We start from the raw sequence: 27,222 nt of genomic DNA, 5'->3' as shown, positions 1-27,222 counted from the left end.
GAAAAGAATCAAGAATATATCATGTAGCAAAGCAAAAAAAAGATTACAGAGTAAAAACGATTGAGTCTTGTTACTTCTCATGAACCAAATTCAATACTACAAATTGCAGAGAGTGAAACTACTTAATACATGTTCTAATTCTCTCTCTCTCTCTCTCTCTCTCCCCGTAACATAGACACGATCACCGAAGGCATGCTAAGAGATCTTATAAAGTAAGTGCATTCCTTCTTCTAATTAACAAGGAGATTCAATTTTGGTGGTTTCTTCCTTTGTTGAGCTTCACACCATAATTCTCCCACAAGTTGTTATTGTCCCCTTCATCGCTCGTCATATACTGGAAGGAGCTCTCATGCACCATCGACAACTTGCCCGCATTCGTATTGGAAGAAGAAGGGCCATCATTTGATTGAGTCCTCATGTGTTCAGACCCATCTTGATGAACTCTTACTTCCATTCCGGTTCTCAAGAGTTTTCGACTTGAGGTTTCCGCTTCACTAGTCCATCTATCATGACTAATTACTTCTTTCTCGATTGCCTTTGTTGCATTTTCATTTAGGTTTTCGCTGTTTTCGTGGTAGTCTCTCGTCATCCGCTCGTCACGAGAAGATATCTTTATGTCAGTACCTACAAATCTCTGCAAGGCCTCCATTAAAGTAGCATCACGTTCGATGAGCCAAGCCCGTTGTTTAGCCCAAAACTTATGTTCTTCGTCGATTCTAGCCATTTCTTGCCTCCTCCATTCTTCTTCCCTAACTATCCTTTCTTGTTCCTTTTGTTCTAGTGTTTTTAACATGTTATCTAACCAAGCCTCTTGTTTTTCCATCCACTTCTTAGTCCTTGAGTCTATAAAGTCTCTAATTTTCGCCTTCCAACTCTTTCGGTTCCGTTTGAGACTTGGGTTTTTGTTCTTATTCTCCATTAAAGACCCATCCTCCAAGAAAGATATTGAATTAATATCATCAACATCATCATCTTCAAAAGAAGAATTTTCAAACTCCGAGACATTAGACGGGCTAAAGCACTCAGAGAGCTTATGATCATGAGGTTGCTGCTGCCATCCTAATCCAAGTTTTTGATTATGTGATTGTGTAGAGATATTGGTAGTGACATGAAATCCAAGATTATCAAAATGGGTATCTGTTGGAGTATTATTACTTGTAGAATCTCCAACAATTGCTTCGAGTTGTCGAAAGTACCTGTAACTCTTACCATCTTGTCTCCCAGCTTTGCCTTCTTTGGTCTTCTTATAGTACTTGTATAGATTCTCAAACTTCTCTCTACATTTCTTACCACTCCTTTGGTAACCATGCTCTTCTGCCATTATTCTGCAACAAATTAAAAGCCATTGAGAAATGAGTTTATATAAACCAAAAAGATCATGTGGTTCTAGCTAGCTAAGGTCTAGCTAGTGTCCTATTTACACACTACCAAAAAAAGTAGAGCAAAAAGTAAGTCTTCTAGACCAATATTCCTCTAATTAATAATGAAGCATGATCTAATTATATAATATAATATGAAGTTCAAAGGGTTGGTAATTAATAATGTGAGTACAATATAGGAGTAATACTTGAGCTTCATTGATGGATGTTCAAGCATCAACTCTCTCTCTCTCTCTCTCTCTCTCTCTCTCTCTCTCTAAGTAGGAGTATGATTCATCAAATTAACATGAACTAGACAAATTAAGGCATGGAATGTTATGACTTATCTAGAGCCACATGAACAAGTATTAGTAATTAGTGGTCATGAATTTCCTAACTACACAAACATGAACTCAATGTCATATGATGATGAAATAAATGTAATAGATTATTAGGGAGAAGTATGTATATATATACCTAGAGACATCATCCCACAAGGGTCCTTTTTGATTGGCTTCCTTGAACTTGGGATCAAGACTAAATCTGATTTCAAGTAGGGTTAATGTCTCTTGCCTTGGCCATCTATTATTGTTCACTCCATTATCACCATTAATACCACCACCACCACCATTAGTATTACAACCTTCTTCCATCTCCAACAACCCACAAACACCACCACCACCGCCGCTACTAGCACTAGTACCATTAGTAGCAGCAGAAGTACTACTAATGACATTGTTATTAGTATGAGCATTATTAGTAGTAGAATCAGCAGCTGGACAGAAATTCATCATCACCCCATGACCAGGCATTACTACTTCTTGGTGGTGGTGACGATCACCACCTCCCCCTCCACTACCACCACCACCACCACCACCACCTGCACCTACCTGTAGATGAGAACCACCCAACATTAACATATTGTAATGCTGCTGCTGCTGTTGTTGGTGCTGAACACTATTCCGGTGGTGGTCGGAAATAAAATGCGGATGTTCTAGTACTCCTCCTGGTTGAGTAACTGGGAGTGTGGCAGGGGGGAAACAGGATCTTCCGGCGAGCAATTGGCGAAGATCAGAGAATCCATACTGGTCATGGCTACCCATGTCCATTAATAATTAAATTAGGGTTGATCGAGTGAGTATATGAGAGGAAGAAAAAGATGAAGTAACACAAGAGTATATTACTAGGTAGCTAGTAGTTAAAGGATATGGAGAGGCTTACTTGATTGAGAAAAACAGAATTTAAAAGAGAGAGAGATATTAAAATTGTTAAGAGATGAGTCATGAAGGGTGAAGAGAGAAGAGATAAAAGGTGAGAGCGGTAGACTCGGATCTTGTCGTCCAACAAAGTCTTTATGCAGATGAACTAGCTAAGTGTTTAATTTGGCCCCGCTTCATCTCTCCCTCTCTGTGTACATGTACAAGTGTTGTATGTGGGGAGATCTCTCTATTTTCTCTCTCCCAAGTCCTCTGAATGAGGCTTTATTTGAAATAACTAATGTTAGGGAACAAAAGAAACTAGGTCCTTTGTGAACAGAGGCACGTCAACATTTGCAGTTCGATAGATCAGAATCGTCGGGACTACAAAGCACAACACGCCACATAAGATTTCTGCAAAGAGTCTGTCTAGTTTTTCTTATCTCGTGATATCTTTCTTCAAAAATTACATTTTAAGATTGTGTTTAGTATTTGAGAATCCATTATAATAAGAAAAGTCAGTCGCTTACATAAGAGATGAGTCTAGCCGTTTGTTTTTATTGGGAGTTTACATCCAACAACAGATCTAAATCTCTCTTCATCTAAATCGACTCAAAATAGAAGGATATTAGTGTCAACAAATAGTTTTTTCCTAAATATACCAAAAACCCTACAAATTTTCTCTCTTTCTTACTCTTTCTCATTTTTCTCTCCCTTCTGTAACTTCTAAATAACTTCCTACAATTCCTTCTAAATCTTAGTATATATTATATTTCTTCTTCGTCTCGAGGAAAAAAAAATTAACCATTAACATCTTTGTCTCTTTTATTCAGAATTAAACCTGACCTGCCGGCGTTAGCCGCGAGGGATCTGCCACTTTCGTAGGACACAACGGAAACCTAATAATTCAAATATCAGAATAGGATTTTCTAATGTGATAATACTCTTACATGAGAATAAGGGATCTCTAAGTAACACATATAAAGATGTGTCATTTCCATTTATTACCAATTGCTTTTGAGTTGAATAACCCAAATTTAACACGTTAAAAGAGTGAAAGCTTACACTTGATAGGTTTAAAATCCGTACATAATAGGTACAAAATACATGAATTCAACACAAAGAGCCCCAACAAGTGAGAGATGCATGTGAGAATCTCACCCGTTGTCAGTTGACTTTGAGTTGGGTGAACGCAAATTCTCCCACAATAACTTGCAAGAAATATTACAAATAGACCTTTATCATTACATAAAACAACAATGCTACGTTGCTTGCCTATTTGACTCCCCACGTGATCGATTGTATAACATGGCAAGATGTCACAGGTTTGTTTGAGGGTAATATGGTCATGTTTATTTGTTTCATTGTCTTATTATCATGCGTACATGTAGACGAACAATTGTTGTATCTTTGAAGGGTCTTGGTTACTATAGGGGATTCCACCCTACAGAGTCTTGGACGGTTTTGAAAAGGTTAGAATTTTGAAAACTAATCCATATTTAAAAGGGGCCGGGCTATTTAATTTACAAAGTTGAAAACATCAATAAGCCATATTATACATTTGGAATCAGTTACAAGTTGTGAGTGCCTTAACATTTCAATTTCGTTTATTTTATCTAATGAGTTAACATTTCAATTTCTTTAATGTTTTTTATTAACTTCTTAAAAGTGAATTCCATTTTAGCCCTCAGATTTGCTTTTGAAAAGGTTAGAATTTTGAAAACTAATCCATATTTAAAAGGGGCCCGGCCTATTTAATTTACAAAATAACTTTTATAAGAAAGGCAAATATGGAAACAAAAATTCTAACCATTAAAGTTAGCTGACGGTGTTGACTGTGGGGATTGATTTTGAATTTACGAAAAACAAGAGGCAAAAAAGAAAGCTCGTCACATACTAGGGGGCCAAAAAAGAAATAACTCTTATATGTGTATAATAGCTAAATTTTATTCAGTAATGCTAAAAGATGCTACAAGTCAAAACTTACGTATAACCACAAGAAATCAATTGTCTTTATTTTTCGAGTTAACATTTCCTTTCTCTTTTGATAAACTTTTTTTACTGAAGGACAGTTGATTCTTATTTATGTCTAGAGTATACCTACTTTTGTAATCTCTTATAATATTTTTGTTTTCTTTTTGGGTTATTTCTCAAATGGCCCCCAACTTTGTGACCAGTTTCCTGCCTAGCCCCCTCCTTTAGCAGATATTCCCATATAGCCCCATTTTTCCGTTATCTTTAACTGTCCGTTACTCTCACTCCTCCACCTCATTTCCTCTCTCTGCCAAGTCACTCAAAATGCCACATCATCGTCTTCTCCGGCTGGGGTCGCCGGCCGGCCAAATTTTCGGCCGGCGACCTTCAAACATTAAAAAAATAATAATAATAAAATATTTCCCTCCCTCTCTATAAAAAAAAAAAATAATTTTTTTTCCCTTTCTCTCTCTCTAGATCTGGTTCATGGTGAACCAGATCTAGGTCTGATTCGAACAGACATTGAAGGTCTGTTCTTCTGAAACAGACCTTCATTGAGGGTCTGTTCGTCTGAACAGACCTTCATTGAGGGTCTGTTCGACTGAAACAGACCTCCATTGAAGGTCTGTTCGGGTCTGATTCGAACAGACCTAGATCTGGTTCATGGTGAACCAGATCTAGAGAGTGAAAGGGAAAAAAGAAAATTTTTTTTCTTTTTTTTAGAGAGAGAGAGAGGGAAAAAAAAAACCTTTTTTTTTTTTTATGCTTGAAGGTCGCTGGCCGGAAATTTGGCCGGCCGGCGATTCCTGCCGGAGAAGACGATGATGTGCCATTTTGAGTGACTTGGCAGAGAGAGGAAATGAGGTGGAGGAGTGAGAGTAACGGACAGTTAAAGATAACCGAAAAAGAGGGCCATATGAGAATATTTGCTAAAATAGGGGGCTAGGCAGGAAACTGGTTACAAAGTTGGGGGCCATTTGAGAAATAACCCTTTCTTTTTCTTTGACCCTATTCTTCTTCCTCGTGTCGGGGGTGTACGTGTACAAAATGGTTGTGGTAGGCACATGCATGTAGCATCTCCCTCTATCAGGAACATAGAATGGAGGAGTGAAAAGAAGTCAATTAGGGGAGTCAAGGAAATCAATTACTAGCTAGGAACAGAGAGAGCAATACTGGATATTTAAATGAAAAGGGAAATAAGATGATCAGGAAGGAACAGGGGAGATTGGGTCAAGGGTACAGGAGAATTCATCAGAATCTGATAGCTTGTTTGTTTGTTTTCTGGATTCAAATAAACTGAAAATAGTGATATATGATGTCGTCAGAATTCCTGCTGATTTCATCAATTGTCAGTTTCTCCCATCTCTCTCTCTCTCTACAATCTACTACATGTCCCCAGCTGCACCCACGAGCAACACTACTGTGACTCTGTAAACTTATCTGAAAGAAAGCTATACATACTAAAGAGTACTACTGGAGTCAGACAGACTTTTCATCATTTGGCTATCTTGCATGCAGCCGAGCCATAAGCCATAAGCCATAAGCCAGAAGCCCAGAAGCCCAGAAGCCAGAAGACATGCACCTTCACTACTATTCCCCACCCCCAGTAAGTTAGGACCAAATTTGATTATTAAACCATGTTCTTGTGGTTATTAACACACTTCACACCCTTTCTAGTAGTGGCCAAGAAAGTCAATAAGAAGATCTAAGTCAAATGGGGGTTCAACAACTGATCTATAAATATGAACAACTGATCTATAAATAATACGATGTTTACGGATAGCATCATTGAATGCCCAATATCTATTCGATTTTTAACATGTTTTCTTAGTTACTTGTTGACATTTCTTTGAGACTTATTAAAAAGAGTAACATTTTTCGTCAAAAATATAAGAAATCAGTGGAACACTTATTTTTCGTCAAACATATAAGAATCCAGTGCCAACAGATAGCTTTTACTAATACCAAATTATTACACCGACGATAAGATTCAACGTTATATTTGAAAACTATTATTAGACCCACATTATAGAGTATGGATCATGGTGTAATAATTTGGTAAAAGAGAAAAAGAATTGTAAGGGAGAAAGTATGTCTCTGTTGGCTGAAAGAGAGAAGAAGAAAGTGTGGGGACTCCAAAGAGAAATACTTTAGCTGGCAACCAACAACCATCCATCTTTGATGATTTTAAAGTGTTTTTGATCTCCCCCTTTTTTTCTCTCTCTATCTCTCACATCCTTCCTTTCTCTCCCATCACATCTAACCAAAATAGAAATTATAAAGATGAAGAGCTTTAATTTTGTCCCCCCCTCCCCCTCCCCCACTCTCTCTAGATCTTTTTCTTTATTTCTTTTACCATCAAATATCTAATCAATGGCTCATATGAAACTCTAAAGTACCTAGATTTGTTTATCTCTCTCCATCCCTTCTACCAACCTTGCCGACAGTTGGTATGCAGTAAAAGAGGTACTAAACTCGATTAAGACAACCCCTATAGGACTTTTAATTTATTAAAACAATCTACTAATGTTGATGTCTATGTAGAAATGAAGCAATTGAAGTTTAGTCATAAAAGTGTCAAAATGTCAACCTGCAGGCGAGGTAGTGGTGGCCAACGTGATAGGTAGTTGTGGCGTGTCTAACACGTCAAGACAACGACAAACACGACTTTGAGTCATGTCGTGTTGTTATGTGCCCAGTCTAGAAATTTTAGGCACGGGAACAATCTTGTTTGTAAATCCAACTGGGAGGACTTATATTTAAACACAACACTTTTGTTGCTCATTTATTTGTTTGTTGGGAAGAGTTTGGTGTCCTATCTCAACTTGAAGTAATGTTTTGGAAAAGAAAAGAAATGAAACCTAACATACAAATTTTCATTTGGAAACTCATCCACGACGGGTTAGCTACTCTTGGTAATATAGGAAAGAGACTAACAGATATACCTCAAATATGCCGCATGTGTGACTCTGGAGAAATCGAAACAGTGGACCATCTTTTTGGAAGTTGTCCTAGATTTAATCAGCTCCTGTTACTTACAGATGAAGTGGATCTGCATCAGATAAACGGTGACCCAGTGGATCGCCTCAAAAAAATACTCGAAGATCAACAAAACAGAGATAAAAGCTGGTATTTAACAACATACACAATGTGGAACTGGTGGAAAATGAGGAATACACTTATCTTCAACAACATCCAACCGGATTTACAAAGATGTTGGTGGCTCACCCGAGAAGATCTCAGGTATGTAAACTACCCGGAAAACCCTATTTCTACTAACTTGTCTGCGACCACAGAGAACTGGTGCCCTCCCCAAATGGGTAGCATTAAAATTAATTTCGACGGATCATATAAAGAAACCAGAGCTTCGAGTGCAGCAGTGGCTAGAGATGAGCATGGAACAGTTAGAGCTGTGAGAACGAACAGGTTTACTCCGGTTTCTCCTCTCCACAACGAGATGATGGGGTTTATGTCGGCTGTGGAAATGGCGGAAGAGATGGACAGAATGATTTATATAGAGGGCGACTCTAGGGTTTTGCTGGACTTAATCTCGGCCGTCGATCCTACTATACCGTGGCGATTACTTAATGAGATCAACGATCTCCGCTCACGTACGCGTCTTATGCGAGTCTCCCTTGCATACTGCCCACGTGATAGTAATACTTTGGCACATGAGCTGGCGAATTCCGTTTCCGCCCCTTAATTTGGCTTCTTAGTTGCTTTAGTACCTTGGTTAAAGTTTGTGTTACCTCTTATTCCCAGCTTTGTGAGGTGCTGGAAAACGTTGTAACCTTCTATTATATATGGTATTTGATTTCCTCAAAAAAAAAAAAACTTGAAGTAATGCTAGAACCTACTAATAAGGTTTTATTTTTATTTTTTGTTGAAAGAATAAGGTTTTACTTAATATTATAGTCAAGTAAAACTCTAGTCTTACTAAATCAATTTTGTTTAGTGTAATCCGTTTCTCACATGTTCTATGGCGGGTCATGAACGACATTTGTCATGGCAGTCCCTTTTGTCGTTTCTAAAGGATTGGGATAAACGGGTTTGTAACCCAAAATCCCAAACCTGTAATAGGTCAACAAGATCGGCTCATTGGCCACCACTATGGCAGAGTCAGTCCGCCTAGCCCAAATAGTCGGTTCAAATGGTCAAAAAGAGTTGGACTAGGCTAAATTGATCATTAAGTAGCTCAACGGGCAGAGGTCTCTGCCAGAAAAAGGGCAAGGACCCAAACCCAGTTTATTTTTCTTTCTAATTGTTGTTGGGATTGGGCCGCGAACGACTAGTTGGTTTGTTTGGAGGGTATTTTAGCGATATTGTGTCTGATGTGGTAAAGGGGCCAACTCGTGGACTTGCCCTGGGCGGGGCTGCACACAGGGAACAAACTTACTGACCCGGGCCCAAATCAGGCCAACACGACGGACAAACTGGGCCAGCCTGATCCCACATATAACCCTGGGAATAAGCCCGTCTATTGACGGATCCAATCATGCAAAATCCACTTTAGATGCACCAAACTTGGGATAAAACCTAGGTTGTTAGGACACCACTAGATATCTCTAGATACATAAGAGGCCCTAGTCTCTTTTGCGAAATAGCATTCTTACACAATTCATAGTTATATGTAAAAGTTTCCCCTACCATTAACAGAGGAAAGAGATAGGCATGATGACGGCAAGATGAGCCAAATTCTATGTACTCCCTACTAAGGTCAACAGAGAAGAGAGTGGTCCATTGACTTATCCAGAATAATTTATGGACACCCTCAGTACCAGACTTCCCTTTTCCAACACGCAATCTTTCTTTTTTGGACTCATTTAGATGTTATACTCCATACAGACAAAAAGGGACCATCATTTCAAAAGAAGTGAGGGTAGTCTTTTTTTTTTTTTTTTTTTTTTTTTTTTTTTTTTTTTTTTTTTTTTTTTTTTTTTTTTTTTTACTAGCGTTACTCTGGATAATATGGCCACTAGTCTAGACAAAAGTTGGGTCCATCTGAAGAGAACTGTCAAAACCGAATGTGGGCTAACCCTAGTTGGACAAGAGGGCCCAATATCTCATGTTCACAATATGAGATCTAAGAGAGATAGGGGCGCCATAGTTTGCTAAGCCCAACCAATTTATGTATAACTTCACCTTGGGCTTTTGGACACCTTAGAGGCTATGGGTTTTGCCAGTTTAGAAGAATTGAAAATTGGGAAGTTATATAAGCACACAAGGTTTTTCCAACATTTATAAAGTGTGATGAATTTCATGTCAGTGGGTAACTCTCTTTAATCTATAGTTAAAACTGATATACATAATTGTTTTGATTTAATGCTTTCGAGATCAACCCTCCTTGTGTGTTTATATATGGATATTGACTCCTGTGAAAATTGTAGCACAGTTTTTTTGAAACTCATTTACTTTATATCTCATATATTTAATCAGTTGTGCCCATCAATATATATGACTGAGGTCTGAGAAAATGAGTTTGATAACTTTTTACAAATGTTGAATTGTCATAACCATCAGCTCCCTAAATGGAGGTTGTGGTTGTCTTTCCTTTTTATCGAATTAGATTTTGGTTGATCCAAAGATGTATATTTGCAATTGAGGTACACTCCGTGATTTTAGATTATTCGTTAAATTTACTCATACTCTCTTCTCCTTTCCATTTTCCGTTGAATTAGGATTAGTCAGTTTCTTCGAGGTATATTAAGTAATATTAGAATGGGATAAACACATAATCGGTCATGGGAACTACATTAAACATTGACAGACAAACAAACAAACAAACCGGCCATAATCCATTCTAAAATAGTCCTTGATTCAATGTTCGGATATATATCGGACACGTTTTTGACAATTAAATTTAAAAAAAAAAAAATATGTTCCTAGCTCAACTCTTAGGTAGTGAAGTTAACTCTCTCAACAACATCAACTAGACACTAGTCTATTTAACTTTGGGATAGGTAACAAGATATATTACTCAGATCAGATAGCAAATAAATGCATTGATTGTTTTGCCCATTTCTTGGCAGTTGGCAAATCTAAAGGACCCAACCTAACTACTATTAAATTTGAAGAGCTCTTTTAGGTGGCAATTTCACAAACTTTACTCCCAAAGTGAGTCACGTTCTACCCATCGTAGAGAAAGTATTCTTTAGACTTTGCTCCATATGAAAACCTAGAATATTTTATGGTCCTAAAAGGAGAAAAAGGACAGGTGTGTTGATCACTATTCAATATGGGTCCTTGTTTCTAAAGACCTTCTTTATTGCAACCCTAAATAAAGTGTCCTACCAAAAGAGTATCATATTAATCACCTGTTAAAATCACAAATAATTGTCTTTCTCTATATGTAAGGAGTTTTCAGACATGTTATGTCGTGCCTAACTTTGTAGGTCGGTTCTCAAAAGTTTAGCCACGACTTTTTAATGGGCGTGCCAAATTTTGTTGAGGGTAAATCTATACTCTGCGATTACTTAGTTGAACGATCTGTTGGAAATACTAAAAGAAATGAGATGCATCTACCGTTGGAATTGATGTCACATCTTATAGATTTTGAGTCGAAAGATATCGGTTGTGCATTTCTCGAAAATTCAATGCCTTGGATCATCTCCAATCTCAGTCGGGAAGTCCAAGCTCAGCTTGCCCTTACTTTAGGGCTGGTTGAAGTTCCCCAACATAACCGTTCTAGACTCCAAGACCGCTGAGGTTGGAGTTGCTCTTGATTCCATAAGGGGGATATTGTATTTTCTCTTTCCAATTTTAGTGTAGACAATCACTTTCCTTATGAATGTTTAACTGTATAAGTCCTATCAGGTAGATAAAAAAGTAATTGAGTATCTCCCCACCTATATTTGTCACCCAATCTTGATCACCCTTATTAATTCTATCTCTCTCTCTCTCTCTCCTTATATATGTATCAACCTTTCTCCTTATCTTTCACTTTATGATTCTTTTTCTCTCACTAAACCAATGGCTTCTTCTCTATCTTCTCATCTCTTTTCCAACTACCATCTATACTTGACTGGAGTAGTTTTCTCTGTATCAACATTTTTCTTCTTCTTCTTCTTATTTTGGAAACCTAAATCTAAGCAACTGAACCTTCCACCAGGACCACCTGGATGGCCGGTTGTCGGTAACCTCTTCCAATTCTCTAAATCAAAGAAAATGTTCTTTGAATATGTAAGAGATTTGCTACCAAAATATGGACCCATATTCACTTTGAAAATGGGTACCCGAACCCTAATCATCATATCCACACCTAAATTAGCCCACGAAGCACTTATAGACAAAGGTCTAGTTTTTGCTAACCGACCCGAAGAAAATGCAACCCGATCCATTTTTAGCTCCAACAAGTTCAGTGTCAACTCGGCCGATTACGGCCCGTTTTGGCGGTCTCTCAGGCGTAACTTGGTTCAGGAAATGCTCAGTACAACTCGGGTGAAGGGTTTCTCTAGTGTCCGACTTAAAGCAATGGACCGACTTATCGACCGATTCAAAACTGAAGCCGAGTCAACTCATGGGTCGGTGTCGGTTCTTAAAAATGTTCGGTTTGCAGTATTTTGCATTCTAGTCTCGTTGTGTTTTGGTGTTCAAATTGACGAAAGCGAGACAATTGAAAAAATCGATCAGATTATGAAAACTGTATTGATTATACTGAGTCCAAGATTAGATGATTTTCTACCGATTCTAGCTCCGATTTACTGGAAACAACGAAAACTAGTCAAGAAAGTAAGAGAAGAACAACTAAAAACTCTAGTTCCGTTTATAAAGAATCGTCGATTGGTGTTTGATAACCCGGAATTCGATAAAACGGAAGCAAAATTTTCTTACCTTGATACCCTTTTTGAACTAAAAATCGAAGGGCGAAAATCGTCCATGACAGATGGAGAACTTGTCACATTATGTTCTGAGTTTCTGAATGGTGGCACGGACACAACAGCAACCGCAGTAGAATGGGGCATTGCCCGTCTAATCCAAAATCCTGAAATTCAAAGAAAACTATACGAAGAGATAACTTCGACCGTCGGAAGTCGGAAGGTAGACGAATCTGATATACCAAAACTAGAGTACCTTAATGCATTTAGCAAAGAATTATTACGAAAACACCCTCCTACATATTTTACTCTTACTCATTCGGTGACCGAACCGATGAAGTTAGCGGGTTATGATATACCGACAGACGTGAATGTGGAGTTTTTCTTACCGGCTATAGCTGAGGACCCGAAGAATTGGTCAGACCCAAAGGAGTTTAACCCGGATAGGTTCTTGTCGGGTAAAGAAGATGCGGACTTAACAGGAGTAAAAGAGGTAAAGATGATGCCGTTCGGAGTTGGTAGGAGAATATGTCCGGGTTTAGGTATGGGTATGCTCCATATAAACTTGATATTAGCTAGGTTGGTTCAGGCTTTTGAATGGAGCTCATTGGAGACAATAGACTTCACTGAGAAATTAGAGTTCACAGTTGTGATGGAAAAACCTCTCATTGCTAACATCAAACCAAGGGCATAGTTAGTAATTAGTAAAAGTTTCATTTCAGCTATTAAGTTGTTGCTTAATCTTATTACTTTTTTTTTTAATGAGGTTTGTAAAATGACTTGAAATATCAATGGCACTGAATCTTATCCACACTACAAATTGAAGTTTAGATAATTAAATTTGTTTATTTTAACTTTTCTTAATATTATAAAATATAAATTGGGATTTTAGACCTTTTATTTAATAATGGCTCCTCTAAGACTGTGGTACCACCTACCACTTTCAATTCTAAGGTAGTGTGTCCTTCCCTACAAACATTGATTTCATGCCAAACACAACTACAACTCTACAACCAGTCACCACCCCATTCAATGCAATTTAGGTTTACCATGTGTTCCAGAGATAAGTCCTAATGCCACCAGACATGGTAGGCTCAGGTCCATCTATTCATTTGGGCTTTCTTTTTGAAGGTTAGTCCATAAAGCCAAGCCCCAAAATGGGAAAAGTTCTATATATGGACCACTGTATTCGGCCCGCGAGTCAAGTGATAGGGTAAGGGTGTCTGGGTAGTTTGCTAAAGCCTTCGACGAAACTATGTCTTCACCTTGTGAGGCTTATGGGGATTCGAGAGTCCCTAAATCCTTTGACAATCGGGTTAACTTGCAGTTTTGAGCCCATTCGGCATATCCAAGCCCAATATAATGTGTCATCATTTAGGACTCAAATAATTAGAAAATCAGAAACTAAAGTTACATGCAACTTTTTATGTTTCTTTTTATTGCTAAGGGGCTTCTAATTTTAGAAGATGCTATAAAAAAAGGCTCCTCCATCTCATCACCTCTCTCTGCCACTTATCTTCTCGACACCTCATCATCTTCTCCAGCGAAAGTCGTCGGCCGGCCAATTTTCCGGCCGACGACCTTCAAACATAAAAAAAATTAAATTAAATTTTCTCTCTCTCTAATTTTTTTTTTTCTTTTCTCTCTCTCTCTAGATCTTCTAGAGAGAGAAGGTCTTTCTAGCAAATTGTGACAGAGAACATCACCTGCATTAGCAAATTGTGAGATATAATACTTTAAGGAGTGACGAAAAACAAAAGCATATCCTTGCTGAAAACATTATAATCGAATGCATTTTATCTAGTTGAGAACTAAGGGGTAAATAACACTATCCAAATAAATTATGGATTCTAGGAACTAGAACTGAGAACTCTCACTTCTAAGGTTTAAATGATAGAGGCATATAGATGAGATATAATATGAGTGGATTAGAAGTGTGATAACAGAAAAGATGAGAAATCATTTGAACGAATGACTTAGAAATCTAGCATCAGGACTTGAACTGAATAGCAAGAGTGTAGTAACTGGACACATTGCCAGATTAGGAGTGACGATTTCTCCTAGCTCTGATAAAAATGGAAATCGGTGGCAACTTAAAATGGAAGTACTCAAGAATTAGTGGCATCAAACAATTTAATCAGTTCTGGAACCCTAATTTTCATATAACATCAGAAAATAATTTCACAGTCATGACAAATTGAGAATCATATAAAGAATTAAAGAAAGATTACTAAAGTATGATCCGATTTCATACCTGTAAGAAGAAAACTGATAGAAACAAAAGAAGAGAGGTCGAAGAAACTGTTCTTGATCTTGCTCCCATGGCAATCGCCGATCGATCGATCCGATTAACCTTCATCTCGAGAGTAGAGAGAGAAAGGGGCAGGAAAAAGAAGAAGAAGAGATGACAAATTCGTTTGTCTGTTATATGATCAGCTGGAACTAAAATACATCAGATTCAGATTGAGAGGGTTTTCATTCAAAGAAAAAATTTAGATCAAGACATCTCTCTCTAGATCTGTTCTAGAGAGAGAGAAAAGAAAAAAAAAATGAGAGAGAGAGAGAGGAGAGAGAAAATTTTAAAAAAAGTTTTTTTTTTTTTTTTTTTTTTTTTTTTTTTATGTTTGAAGTTCGCCGGCCGGAAAATTGGTCGGCCGGCGACTTTCACCGGAGAAGATGATGAGGTGTCGAGAAGATGAAGTGACAGAGAGAACAGATGAGATGGAGGAGAACTTTGAAAAAAAATGTATTCTGTATTCCCCATAAAAATTTATTCACCGGAGAATTTTCAAAAAAATCTGGATTCCCTCAAGAATTTATTTCTCGGAAAATTTTCTTTATTCCCGGCCTTTTCCATTTCCTCCCAAACTAAAATTGTGAAAAGAGAAATTCATGAGATACACTTTTCTCTAAGCAACTAAGGGTCTGTTTGATACATGAGAAAACATGGCTGAGAAAGTCGTTTTCGCGAGAAAGTTGAAATTCCGTTGTTTGATTGCACTCAAAGGTAAGAAAACCCATTTCTCATTGGCAAAAAAGATGGGAAAAATGGGTGTTTTATTTTACCACCAAAAAGGTGGTAAAAGGCATTTCTCACCCACTCCCGTAGTAAAACGCGCTCTCTCTCATCTAAATCCCGAGACTTTATCTCAATATCCACTCCCAACGAAACTCCCCTAATCTCTCTCTGAATCAACTAGAAGAACCCTAGGATGTAAGCTAGTACTAAAAGATGGAAGTGAATAAATATAGAAAATGATATTGAAGTTATGAAGATGGAAAGGAAAAAAATGAGATGATCGTGATTGGATCTATAAAGATGATTTTCCATGGAACATCATATTGAAGGTGATATTGAAGTATCTAAATTGAATTTCATGGAAGATTGTGGTTGAATTTATGATGTTCAAGAAAGATGAAAGATGATATTTAGGTTGTGAAGATAAAATTTCTGCTGAACTCATAATCATAAATTTCCCTATTTTTTTCCTTGTTTTGGTTAAAGTGTAAAGATGGTATTGAAGTTGTTAAAGAGATTGTACCACATCAACGACGAATCTATAAAGCAATCATGTTTCAGGCATGGCAGATTTGTTCTTGATTTTGCTTGGAATGGGTTATATAATTTATTTAGGGTCAGGAGTTCCATTCTCTCTCTCTAAAAAAAAGAGTTTCATTCCCCTGTAATCGATTTGGGAAGAAGAATGGCTTCTCTGAAGGCACCCTAAAGAGTTTAATTAATTATGTCATTTTTTATAGGCACTCTAGAGTTTTACTACACCCTACCAAACACTTTTATTTGAAATTCTAATGTGAAAGAAAGTTGATTTCTTTCCCATAAGAAAAAACTTGATTTTCTTACTCACATATTGTAACGTATCAAACGGACCCTAATTGGAGTTCATGTGGTAATTTCTTTAAAAAAACCCCACTCAAAATTCTTTCAACATAAACCAAGCTACTATAATTGCTAATAAACACATAAAGTGAAGATAAATAAAATGGTCAATTGATGCACCTCTTGATATCACCTTGTCTTCTGCATTAATCACAAAAAGGAAAGATAATGACTTTCATGTGAATAATTAAGAACAAGAAAACCATAAAATATTAGGTAGTATACGTTTTTTCTTTAGGCATTTGAATCTGATTTTTTTCGAAGTTTACTAGTCGAAATCTACCGAAAAAACTAATAAAATAAAGAACTTTAATCTGAAGATTGTATAGAACTTACTACACTCTTTAGGATGGCAAATACATCTTAGCCCAATTCCACAGTTGCCTTCTGGTTTTGTACATTCATCACAAATATTTGGTATATGATCAGGAATATCAAATGAGATTCTTGTACCCAATTCATATTTTTCATCAATTGAATTGGAGGAAGAAGGATTTTTATAGATTCTACCGTAATGTGAGCAGTTTAGATCTTTTGGATCAAAACCCATTTCTAACTTCTCTGCATCATCAACAATCCAGCAAGAAGATGGGTTTTTCAGAGATTTAGGTAGATCTCTGCAACCAGTAAATCTAGTGCAATTTTCTGAAAATGAAGACATGGGTTTTGTTTGATTCAAGCAGTTAAAGAGTAGAAGAGAGTTGGGTGCTGAAGGAGAAGAAGGGAAACCAGCTGAGAGAAGGGTTGGAGAGACAAAGTGAAGTGAAGATGAACAAGTATTGTGAGATAGAGTTAGTGTTTTGGTTTTGTAATCAATTGAAGAGATTAGAAACAGACCAAGAGAGGTTCTGAAGTAAACCTTTTCAGATTTACAGAGAAGCATTTTGTTTAGAGGAGAAGAAGATTCATTAATGGAGTTTTGGAGAGAGAAAGGAGATTGAATTCTGATTTTACCACAGAAGCTTGTGGAAGTGGTTTGAGTTACTAATGGGAAGAAGACAACAAGTATGAGAATTAGGAGATAAAACTGCATAAGATTGGAGTAGTTCTTCAGTATCTTCATTTTCTTTTTTCTGTTTCTAGGTACAATCTTGAACTGAAGAGAAGAAGTTTAGAGATTGATTGTTCTTGATGATTAAAGAGATAAACAAGAACAATGAAAAGTGTGAAAACAGAGGAATCTACTTTTCCTCTGCTTAAAGAATATTTTTCTATTCTACTTTGTGGATTAAAGTCAACAATTTTAGCTTTAATCCTTTCTTCTTGATCAATTTCCTTGGGCTGATATTGTAAAAGTAATAATCACTAACTACGTCAACAGTTGGTAGTCCAAGTGGTTCCAAGGTGTTGACATAAACTCCAGAAATCCCTGGAGTCTCAGGTGTAAATAATGTAAAGATTCCACCAGAGAAGGTGGAATTTTTGGTTATTTGATTTGGGATTATTAGGGTGTAAATAATGTAGTTGGGCTTTAGGCCATTGTCTTGTTGGGCTATAGGCCCGGTCTTGTTTCAATTTGAGTGGGCAGTTATTGAGCGTATCACATCTTTGATGTATTGCCAAATGTAACGACATACGTAGATCGTAGTCGACTTCCAAAAAAAATCACTAACTACTATAGACAATTTTCACATGAAAAACCGACCAATTTCACTAGCGAAACTAAGCTATGTTCTATTATGCTAGGCGATGAGGCTATCGCCTTGCCTAGACTGCTAGACACGACAAAGTGAGACCCAGGAAATAAGGGGAAGTCGACTTGCTGCACGTCGATTCCCATGCTCAGCTTGCGCCTTGCTCGCGCAGGAGTCGCATAGGAGCGCATTCGACAACATAGAGAGTAAGTATAATATTTCTAAAGCTTTGGAATCAACTGAATCTAGATTTTAAGGTGACACATGCTGGACCCTTGGCAGGACACGGGCGGTGCCAGATCACCTCTGTGGCGAATTGGCAGAAAAACAGAGAAAAATAATCGAAGTTGAAATGGAAGAGCAATATCATTAACTAAACCTGCCATGATTTCAACGCCTTGGTTTACAGCTTAAGCTAACAAAACTTCTCAGAAGTCAGAAGCCAGTTTAAACCACATAAATTGTGATATGTACATCAAAGCCACAAGAAAAACTTAAATCAGCTTCTTATCCGACTGTTCTGACTTTTGAGTGAACTTCCTCTGTTGATGGATCTGCTCATGCTGATGCTGATGACTCATGGTTTGGAAGTTTCAATGGAAGAAAAAATGCAGCTTGGATACCATGAATAGAAGAGCTAATATGATGAGATTGAGGGAGTTTCAACCTTTTTGTCTGTAGATTCTTGAAAAGTATTCTTGAGAGCCCCATCAGTCTGCATTGAAATACTATCCCCAACTTCTGCTGCATCGAGCTCTGCTGTCAATTGATCTTCCTGAATAGTTTCCATCCTAGGGCTATCGGTGGATCTTGAAGAGTAACTCTGGCTTGTACAGAAGTAGTGATAAGAATCCGAGACTAGAGAATTATCAGTATGAGTTGGTCGGGTGGCTGATGAGAAAAGAGGTTGCATTGAACGTTTTCTCTGTGGAGAATCACGGAGAGAAATCCGGCAAACCGGGCATGTAGTATGCTGTTGTAGCCATATGTCGATACATGTAACATGAAAGAAGTGACCACAGTATGGAAGGATACGTATCATGTCTTTCTCTTGGTATTCGGCAAGGCAGACTGTGCACCTGCGAGATAAACAAAAACAATCCAATTACCACTACAAACAAGCGAGCTGAATGACTCAAACAATCATGACTAGGGTGGTGCTTGGGTTTTTATAGTGTGGATCGAACTCGCCTGAGTCTGACTTATTTGTCACAAGCTCAATAGTCATTTCAAGTTATTTCAAACCATTGGCTCTTAAGTCGGACTTATTTTATGTCTTTCTCAAATGGATCCAAAATCAGCCACCCATGAGTCAGACACGCGAAGCAGTTAAAAACAAACACCATCTATGAAGAGAAGCAAGAAAATGCAGCTACTATATCAACCCCGTGCTGTAAAAATATAAAATACGATATAGTCTAGCAAGGATAACTTGTTTGAAGATTTGTAAATTAAATGATTCAGTTGTTATCAGAAAAGCATATTTGAGCACCGAGCAGAAAGCCCCTTTATTTCTAGAAAGATCAGTCGTTTAAATTATTTGAATTGAAATAGTTTCAGATGTCAATGTCATCCAAGCAAACCATGGATGGAGGTAGCAAGTGTGTTGCAATTGGAAGGTGAGGTACTAGTACAAGCAATAAGAAGACTGTTGTTATGCAAGAGCGAAGGTTCAGATGGTGTTTTAGGTCGATACACATACCAAGAAACTTACACATGTCTACCTTTTTTCATTTCGGTACACTAAAAAAAAAAAAGATAAATCGACTTATTAGTTCTTATGGCAGTGTAAATATAATCTTCTAACAATTGGGATAGCTGATGTTCAACAAAAAAAAAAAATTGGGATAGCTGATAAAGATTCTAGATTTTCGCATTCCAAGGCATATATGTAGAGAAGTTCCGCAATGAGTACAGATAGAGAGCGCTCCAAATTTGAGAGCGAAAAAAAAACTCATAGAAATGCGTTATTCCAAAATATCGTAGAACGTGTTATACTTATTTTCACGAGGAAGAAAAACAGATATCCTGTGTCCCAAAAATAAAAGCATATGAGATGAGGACAAAAAGAACCAACATAGATTAAACTTTGAATTGCTTCCTAGTAGAAATCCCAAACAACAATGTGCGTCGTGTGTCCTCTTCTTTGAATTTCGTATGGGATGGCAAAGGAATGGATCTATAGTGCAATTCCAATAAAAGACTGAACTTACAAGTACACAACAACAGTTCCCACGTGAAGCAATTCCTGTGCATGGGAAGTACTTGACGGATACCACTTCCTGTTGTCTTCGATGTTCACAAATGGGTGGTTAAAAACAAAGAGACAAAGGTAGTGTACTAAGTTTAATTATCACAACAACAAAAGGTAGGTGACTAGACAGCCACTCACTCCGAAGTCAAATAACGTATCTTTCGGCTACTAAGCACAGAGGATCGCCCTTCCAGAAGAAGGTCCCTGGACTGGAACTCTAATGTGAAAGCCATTGGCGGAGAGGTAAACTAGCTGTCTAGCTCAAAGTTTAGGAACTATAATGGTTTCCCTCGGTCAGTTACTCAGTGGTCCTCTACATCTTCCTACTCCCCTTGTCACCGAGCGGAAGAACCAATTAGGCATTGGGCTCAAGAGGGTTAACGTTTGAAAAGCTATTTCTACTTTGTAGTGATCTAAGTATGGTTTTTGTCTAGCTCTAGCAGACTTAAAGGAGAAGAACACTTACTGAGAATCACCACCAGGAGGGAAATATTCGTCGCTGAATTTCTTTGTAGGAAACTTGGCTATAACAAAAGGCTCCAATCCATGAAGCCCGCGCTCTAGCTGTTCAACAAAACCAAGAAACGACATTACGCATATACTAAACTATTAGACCTCCATATGAGTATGACATATAAGTAGATAACACAGTGAGAATGTAAAGATCGAAAAAAAAAAACCAAGAGACAAATTTAGGTAGATATAGTGAAATGTAATAGTTCATTTTGAATCCACAATTAGGACTTAAAAGAGAAGTAGATAAGAGTGGTAAATGAATCAAATGATGCATTTGGGAAAATAACATATTACTAAATGAATCAAGTGCTAATACTAATTCATTTCGAATCGAATTCTATAATGAAACAATGGTTCACATATGAGAATCCAAAATACTGAAACCTAGAAACACTGTAAAAGATAACAACAAACCCATGGTATCAAAAAAGTAAAGAAATTAGGGTTAATGAGGAACCAATTGGTAGAAGAAGAAGAAGAAGGAAGAAGTAATACCATACTGAGATCAGATCTAGTAGCTGTAGGAAATGATCGTCTAGCAGCATTCAATTGAATTCTAGCACAAATGAGTCTAGTACAAACGAATACGATGAACATCGTACTAACAGCAAATCCAATTACTGTCATCACCAAGTTAATTCCTGAAGTAATCATCTTTCTCTCTCTCTCTCTCTCTCTCTTCTTCCACCAATTTAAAAAAAAACACACCCAGAAAAGAAAAAATCAAACCCACCTCATAATCAATCACTTTCTCCCACCCTTAATCAATCTTCCTTCTTCAAACCCTAATTCAAAAACCCTAGAACTAAATCAATCCTATACAATAGAGTAAATCCCCATGATTCAAAAACTCACCCAAACAATCAGTAGTACTAGTAGTGACACAAGCAGCAGAATAAATCTGTTCTAGGAAAAACCCATCAAGACAATCTATGGGGAGATGAAATTACTCAAGATTTGAACTCTTAAACAGTTCAAAAAATGATCCCCATTTCTTCAAATCATATTTTTTTTTATCTGATTTTTGGGTGCGTGATAATCGGAATAGTTAGAGAATAAGGAGACATGAAGTTAGGAAATAGTAAAAGATAGATTGATTTGGGGGAAAACTCGAGATGGGGAAATCGAACACAAGACAGATATAGGAATAAGAATTTATTTGTATCCTCCTGATTATATGGGTTTTTATTTTTTTTACTCCCACATTTTAATTTTGATTAGATCAACAAACAAAACCAAAATGGAGGATGAGAAACGAACACTAGGTAGAGAGTGAGTGTGCTTCATTACTACGCTGATGCTTCCTGACGTTATCATCCTCCTCCTAGTATGGTCCCGACCCGGTTAGACACGGTAGAAATGGCCCACGACCTAACTTGTTCAAGTTCGGATAGGTCAAGGGTACGTCCTGTGACATGGTCCGATCGGACAACCTTATAAGTGATCTTATTTGTGATTAATAGATACTTATAAATGCAATATAGTATGTCACTGCCATACAACCTAGGGCTGGGAAAACGGTCCGGAAACCCGCGATCCGGCCCGTTCGGCCCGAACCGTGGGAGACCGATGACCGAAGCAGCCCCGAGCCGGGCTAACCCGGCCCGAAATATCGGGCTAATTGGGCCGGGACTCGGACAGGTTCTCAATTCCGAGTCCCGGCCCGTTAAGCCCGTCCGAAGCCCGGCCCGTTAAGCCCGTCCGAAGCCCGGCCCGTTAAGCCCGTCCGAAGCCCGGCCCGTCCGACCAGCTATATATACCCCTCGTTTCTCAGGTAAAAACCCTAATGCCTCTTAAGTCTCACCGAAACCCTATCATCTCTCTCTCTTCCGCCGCTCTCTCTCTCTCTTTCCGCCCCTCTCTCTCTCTCTTTCAGCCTCAAACCATTATCTCTCTCTAGTATCTCCATTAAAGAACACTTCTAGGGTTAAACACTTTGGTCGAAGTCTCTCTTTCTTCTACTGTTGGTCGAAGTCTACATTCCTTCATCTACTGTTGGTCGAAGCCTCTCAATATGGTTAGTATACATCATCATCTCTCTGTGATTTTCCATTAAAGACTATGGTTATGATTACTTATGGTCGAAGTCTCTGTTCTTCACATCATCATCTCTCTGTGATTTTCCATTAAAAGCTTTAGAAAATATGTTCTATTGGAAAATATCAGAGAGAGAAAAGGGTATAATGGATCCGAAATTTCTATTTCTTGAATTTTTTTTTTTTTTTTTTTTTGATTTGTTTGTTTGTTGTGGAACAAGAAATGGAACCAAGAAAAGTAATGAAGCTAGGGCTTAATTTATACTCTTCATTTTCCTCATATTTGTTGTCATTTTAGTCACCACTAAACTTTACTTTGAAAGCATGAAGGTATATTTGCCTGCTTTTCTAATTCAAGAAACTATGTCATCATCATTTTGCTCCTTTTCTTGTAATAATATTAATCACCTAATTTCATCTTCTTCTATTTCATCTTCTTCAGATGGATAGGGTATGGTACTCTGATTCGACTATGGTGGGTAAGTTACTGTTATCTCAGTCTTAGAACAAAAAAAATCACATTTTTCTCTTGGGATAATGTGGTGGTAATTCTCTATACTTCACAAACTTCCAATAAAACCATAAGTGCTAGGCACCCATTAAGAGTTAGCTAGCTGACCAAACATCCATCAATCAATATGTTGAAAAGCTCGATGGTTGTTAGTATCTTTTCATATACTTGTTCTAGAGGTCTCCCATTTTTAATTACATAAAATTGATATATGACTAAGAAAGATTTTGTTTTCCCGCCTTAAATCTTACCCACACGAAGAAGGTTCGTTAACTTGGGGTTTTTTGAGATATGAGTCATAAGCACGTCTCTTTTATGTTATCTCATACTATCATTTGTCATCTTCAGGCAGACACTCGAACTTTGAAGGTGAATGCTTGGAAACAACTTGCCTCTGAAGAAGGTGAGTGTCTTGTAATCTTTTTTCCTTGTTGCAAGGAGTGTCTTGTGATTTTAAGTGTAACGGAATGTAATATTACGCAAAAAGATTATTAAACCAAGTAGTGCATCTTGTTTTTGGTTTCGAATGTTTGTATTTGTAAACGAAGTTCGATAGCTTTTAGATCCTTGACTACCTTTTCTTATATATATATATATATATATATATATATATATATATATATATGCTGCTTATACCAGTGATGTATTGTATAAAGGCTATGACTTATCAGGCTTCTTTGAGAAACATTATTCTCTTCAACTAAACCGGTAATATATCATAATGGCCTACTGCGTGCTGATATGCAAATTCATATAGACATTCAAGTTTGTGATTCATGAAATTTTCATGTTGAATGTTGGTAATTCCTCTATATTTAGTATTCTAATGGTTAAACTTCCTTACTGGTTTTCCAGGTAAGACCATACCTGAAGGTGGTGATGTACAAAGATCCATGATCTATGCAGGTGCCGATCATGTACTAACTAAGGTTTGTTGTTGCTCATTTCTTTTTTGTTAGTTATTCATTTTCTTCGATGGAAAATTTTGTTCAGGTTTCTCCCATGTTAAGGAGTTAGTTACCAATACTACTTGTTGGGGTTATTAAGCAAGACACGCTTTGCAATCTTGGAGAAGGCTCTTCCACTTGTCCACCTAACATCAAATTTTTTTTTCTATGATCATTATTGGATTTGATTTCTATTTTGTGTAAATATCAATAGAAAATGGCAAATGTGAGTCTTAAGCAAAAGAAAAATGTCAACCTCTTGATCCAATGTATCCTGTCTGAAGTTAACCTAATTCAATTTTTTGTGTTCCAGGAATCCGAATAACAAAAAACCAAACATAGAAGATGAAGTAGACGAAGAGGCTTGGGTTGTGGTTGTTAAAGATCTATTAAAAGAACCCTAAAACAACCCACATAGAAGATGAAGTGTAGATGAAGAGATTGAGATCTGAATATATCATTTTATTTTTTTTATTTATGTAATTTCTTTGTTTATTTTTTTTTTTTGTAAATTTTGTTTTGTAAAGTTACTTGTATTATAAAAGAAATTAAGTCAAATTCTTTTTTTTATTTATTTTTTTTTAATAATAATACCCGAGCCCGTCCGGCCCGAGCCCGTTGGAACCCGCTCGGGCAGTCGGGCTCGGACGGGCTACGGGCACTTAGATTGTGTGTTTTGTCCGGCCCGATCCGCCCGACTCCCTACCTCGGGCTCTGCTTATCCGAGCCCGATCCGTCCGAGCCCGACACTTTGTAGCCCGAGCCCGTCCGCGTCCGCCCGATTCCCACCCCTAATACAACCTATATTCAATAGTGTTGCTTATCTTTTAACCCATTACAAATTTTTGACAATTTTTATGTCAAATGAGTGAAATCGACCCAAGAGGTTATGTGAAATGTAAATAGAATAAGTATAGGCCCTGTATCCATGGGTTGTTACTCATGTTAGGCAGGAAAACTGAGACCCATTTACTATGTCATTGTCTTAAACGATATGGTGCGTGAATTTTTTTCGAATGCTTATGATTTGAATGTGTTGTTGAACCTCATTCAATGATTTGAATGTGTTGTAGATCTATTATCTCACTTTGACACGTGGTCATGAATAACCTATAGTTCACCATACCGACATTTTAACTATTTAAAGATTAATTTTTTCTTTGTAATGAAATTAAGGAAGTAAAAAATTATAGGTTCATGAAATTGTTTTAAACTGTCCACCACCCTTTGGTGTAACGGATGGACACCCCTCTTAAGACCATGAGGTCGTGGGATCGAGTCTCGGTGGAAGCAGCTGCCATCAAGATTTATCCTATGTAATTTAGGCTATGAATAATGTAATAATTTGTCGGGCTTTAGGCCTCTTCGTTGTCGGGCTTTAGGCCTCTTTCATTCTCAGTTTAAAGTAGGCGGTTATCGTGCTCATTACATCTCCATGATGCATCAATGCCTTGTAACGACTAACGTACACCGTAGTCGAATTCTCAAAAAAAAAAAAAAAAAAAAAGAAATTGTTTTAAACTTTAATGAATATATTAGTGGAAGCCTTTTAAAATTATACAAAAATATCTTCTCACATAACTCCAAAAGTGGTTTAAACTCCAAACAAATGGGCATTTGCCAATTTGGTTTAGTAATGATCCAAACAAAATATTGACGAAACAAAGGGTTTGACTAAATATAAAGTTAAGTAGGCATTAGTAGTGTGGAACCCTAATGCGCACAATAAATTGAGTATAGGGGACCCATCCACTTGTTATTGGATTCAGGAACAAAAATTATTGACCTCTTAAGCTTTTATCTCATTCGAGTGGTGGGTAATGGTGTGTATATTTATAAAATTATACATTATCATAAACCAATAGTAGGAGGTCCAGATACTTCTTCTAACTTCCTCCATATACAGTAGATTATGTTCTAAATATATTGCTTTCAATGAGACATTTTTTTATGAGAAATGCCAATTGGTTCGAAAAAGGGACCAATTACAGGTGTAATGTTGATGTAGGCGACTTCTGTTGGATGAGGATGAATCATGTTCAGAGATAAATTATCTATCCAATGAAAATTTGTCACATCAACATTAGCTATGTAGTCGATCTTATTTTTCGTGTGATTTAACAACGGCCCTCTTTGAAAATGTATAACTGAGATTTTATTCAACAAATGTATTTGGAAAGCCTACTCATTAGAAAGATAGAAAAAGAGGTTGTGGTCGGTGGATTATATAATATTCGAGTGTAGAGTGCATCAACATCCACAAATGATTTATTTGAGAAAAAAAAATGAGAAGAAGAGACTTCATCTTTTAGGTGTCGCAATCCTTGCCCGACGTGTTTCATTACCATCTTGTGATTGGGCAATGTGTTTTGTGACACCTTCATTTTACTAGCTACTTTTGGATTACTCCGACATTATGGTACATCTTTTCTTATAGATCTTTAGTTTTTAAGTAGTAAAGTTCGATTGATTTTTATTTTTTTTGTTCAAACAAGTTCGACTGAATTAGATGTTTTACTGATATACTTATTTAAGTCCACTTGAGGACATAAAGTTTCATATTCTATCCTCTATTTTAAGGTATTTCCACATGGTTTGAAATTATATATATACAAATGTTACCTTACAACAATTCGTTTTCTTTAGGGATAGTTATAAGTTATTACTTACCATTAAATAATTGATTTATTATTTTAATAAGTATAATCATCTTGTTACAAATTTTTTAATATTATCTCGTTCCAATCCAAAATTCAAGTAAATAATTTTATAAAAGTTTTTACGAAGAGAGTTGTCAGAACAATCAAAAAGCATCACTCGCAACCAATCTGCCTACAACCCTGTCAATGTATGTACATGTGCTATTAACAAAAATGTTACATAGATGAGTTACAATGAAAGTATTCCTCAACACATTGTTGACTTTGTTAGAGGATAAGTAAGGAAAAGCAAGAATTGTTTCATGCTCCTGTGATGGTTTTAAGGTCATGTTTGACGTGCAGAAATGAAATTTGATTCATGTGAATTACATTCTTATAACATAAGAATAATTTTGTCTATAAGTATTAAAACAAATCACTCCGA

General features: G+C 37.1%; 4 protein-coding genes and 2 long non-coding RNA genes across 6 annotated transcripts; 3 read left to right on the top strand and 3 right to left on the bottom strand.

Moving 5' to 3' along the window:
* On the bottom strand, nt 1-2,836 carry LOC147546161 (uncharacterized). The gene is made up of 2 exons (XM_086638266.1): nt 1,836-2,836; nt 1-1,325 (listed from the first exon to the last, which is right to left on the bottom strand). Exons 1-2 carry the CDS (start codon nt 2,465-2,467, stop codon nt 248-250), a joined length of 1,710 nt encoding a protein of 569 aa, XP_086494392.1. The 5' UTR covers nt 2,468-2,836; the 3' UTR covers nt 1-247.
* A 7,495-nt stretch (nt 2,837-10,331) lies between these two features.
* LOC147546160 (cytochrome P450 77A1-like) lies at nt 10,332-13,162 on the top strand. The gene has a single exon (XM_086633415.1). It carries the CDS (start codon nt 11,498-11,500, stop codon nt 13,034-13,036), a length of 1,539 nt encoding a protein of 512 aa, XP_086489541.1. The 5' UTR covers nt 10,332-11,497; the 3' UTR covers nt 13,037-13,162.
* A 553-nt stretch (nt 13,163-13,715) lies between these two features.
* Nucleotides 13,716-17,303, bottom strand: LOC147546159 (uncharacterized). The gene is made up of 4 exons (XM_086633416.1): nt 16,577-17,303; nt 16,232-16,381; nt 15,191-15,259; nt 13,716-13,762 (listed from the first exon to the last, which is right to left on the bottom strand). The coding sequence occupies exons 1-2, from the start codon at nt 17,301-17,303 to the stop codon at nt 16,275-16,277; spliced, it is 834 nt and encodes a 277-aa protein (XP_086489542.1). The 3' UTR covers nt 13,716-13,762; nt 15,191-15,259; nt 16,232-16,274.
* Nucleotides 16,477-21,885, top strand: LOC147546158 (uncharacterized). The gene is made up of 2 exons (XR_015223228.1): nt 16,477-17,553; nt 17,769-21,885. It is a non-coding gene; the product is annotated as an uncharacterized LOC147546158 (long non-coding RNA).
* LOC147546157 (RING-H2 finger protein ATL38-like) lies at nt 18,218-22,074 on the bottom strand. The gene is made up of 3 exons (XM_086633417.1): nt 21,140-22,074; nt 20,595-20,692; nt 18,218-18,953 (listed from the first exon to the last, which is right to left on the bottom strand). The coding sequence occupies exons 1-3, from the start codon at nt 21,296-21,298 to the stop codon at nt 18,512-18,514; spliced, it is 699 nt and encodes a 232-aa protein (XP_086489543.1). The 5' UTR covers nt 21,299-22,074; the 3' UTR covers nt 18,218-18,511.
* A 353-nt stretch (nt 22,075-22,427) lies between these two features.
* LOC147546156 (uncharacterized) lies at nt 22,428-24,696 on the top strand. The gene is made up of 5 exons (XR_015224101.1): nt 22,428-22,661; nt 23,123-23,159; nt 23,540-23,594; nt 24,047-24,120; nt 24,452-24,696. It is a non-coding gene; the product is annotated as an uncharacterized LOC147546156 (long non-coding RNA).
* Nucleotides 24,697-27,222: the final 2,526 nt, after the last annotated feature.

The sequence above is a fragment of the Eschscholzia californica genome, unplaced genomic scaffold (assembly GCF_041429995.1).
Source record: "Eschscholzia californica isolate CP2 unplaced genomic scaffold, dmEscCali1.0.p SCAF_4, whole genome shotgun sequence".
NCBI lineage: Eukaryota > Viridiplantae > Streptophyta > Magnoliopsida > Ranunculales > Papaveraceae > Eschscholzia > Eschscholzia californica.
Note: the sequence above shows the minus strand (reverse complement) of the source record. Positions and strands in the feature narration are given on the sequence as shown.

Bases quoted from the DNA above. Each gene is read 5' to 3' on its own strand.
- LOC147546161 (XM_086638266.1), bottom strand. From the start codon at position 2,467: ATGGACATGGGTAGCCATGACCAGTATGGATTCTCTGATCTTCGCCAA. The intron at 1,326-1,835 runs GTATATATATAC...AATTTGTTGCAG, and splicing joins TTGTGGGATGATGTCTCTAG to AATAATGGCAGAAGAGCATG.
- LOC147546160 (XM_086633415.1), top strand. From the start codon at position 11,498: ATGGCTTCTTCTCTATCTTCTCATCTCTTTTCCAACTACCATCTATAC.
- LOC147546159 (XM_086633416.1), bottom strand. From the start codon at position 17,303: ATGAAGATACTGAAGAACTACTCCAATCTTATGCAGTTTTATCTCCTA. The intron at 16,382-16,576 runs GTAAGTTCTATA...TGATTAATGCAG, and splicing joins TTGCCATCCTAAAGAGTGTA to AAGACAAGGTGATATCAAGA.
- LOC147546157 (XM_086633417.1), bottom strand. From the start codon at position 21,298: ATGATTACTTCAGGAATTAACTTGGTGATGACAGTAATTGGATTTGCT. The intron at 20,693-21,139 runs GTATTACTTCTT...TTTGTTGAACAG, and splicing joins CTAGATCTGATCTCAGTATG to CTAGAGCGCGGGCTTCATGG. The intron at 18,954-20,594 runs GTAAGTGTTCTT...TTTATCTCGCAG, and splicing joins CCTCCTGGTGGTGATTCTCA to GTGCACAGTCTGCCTTGCCG.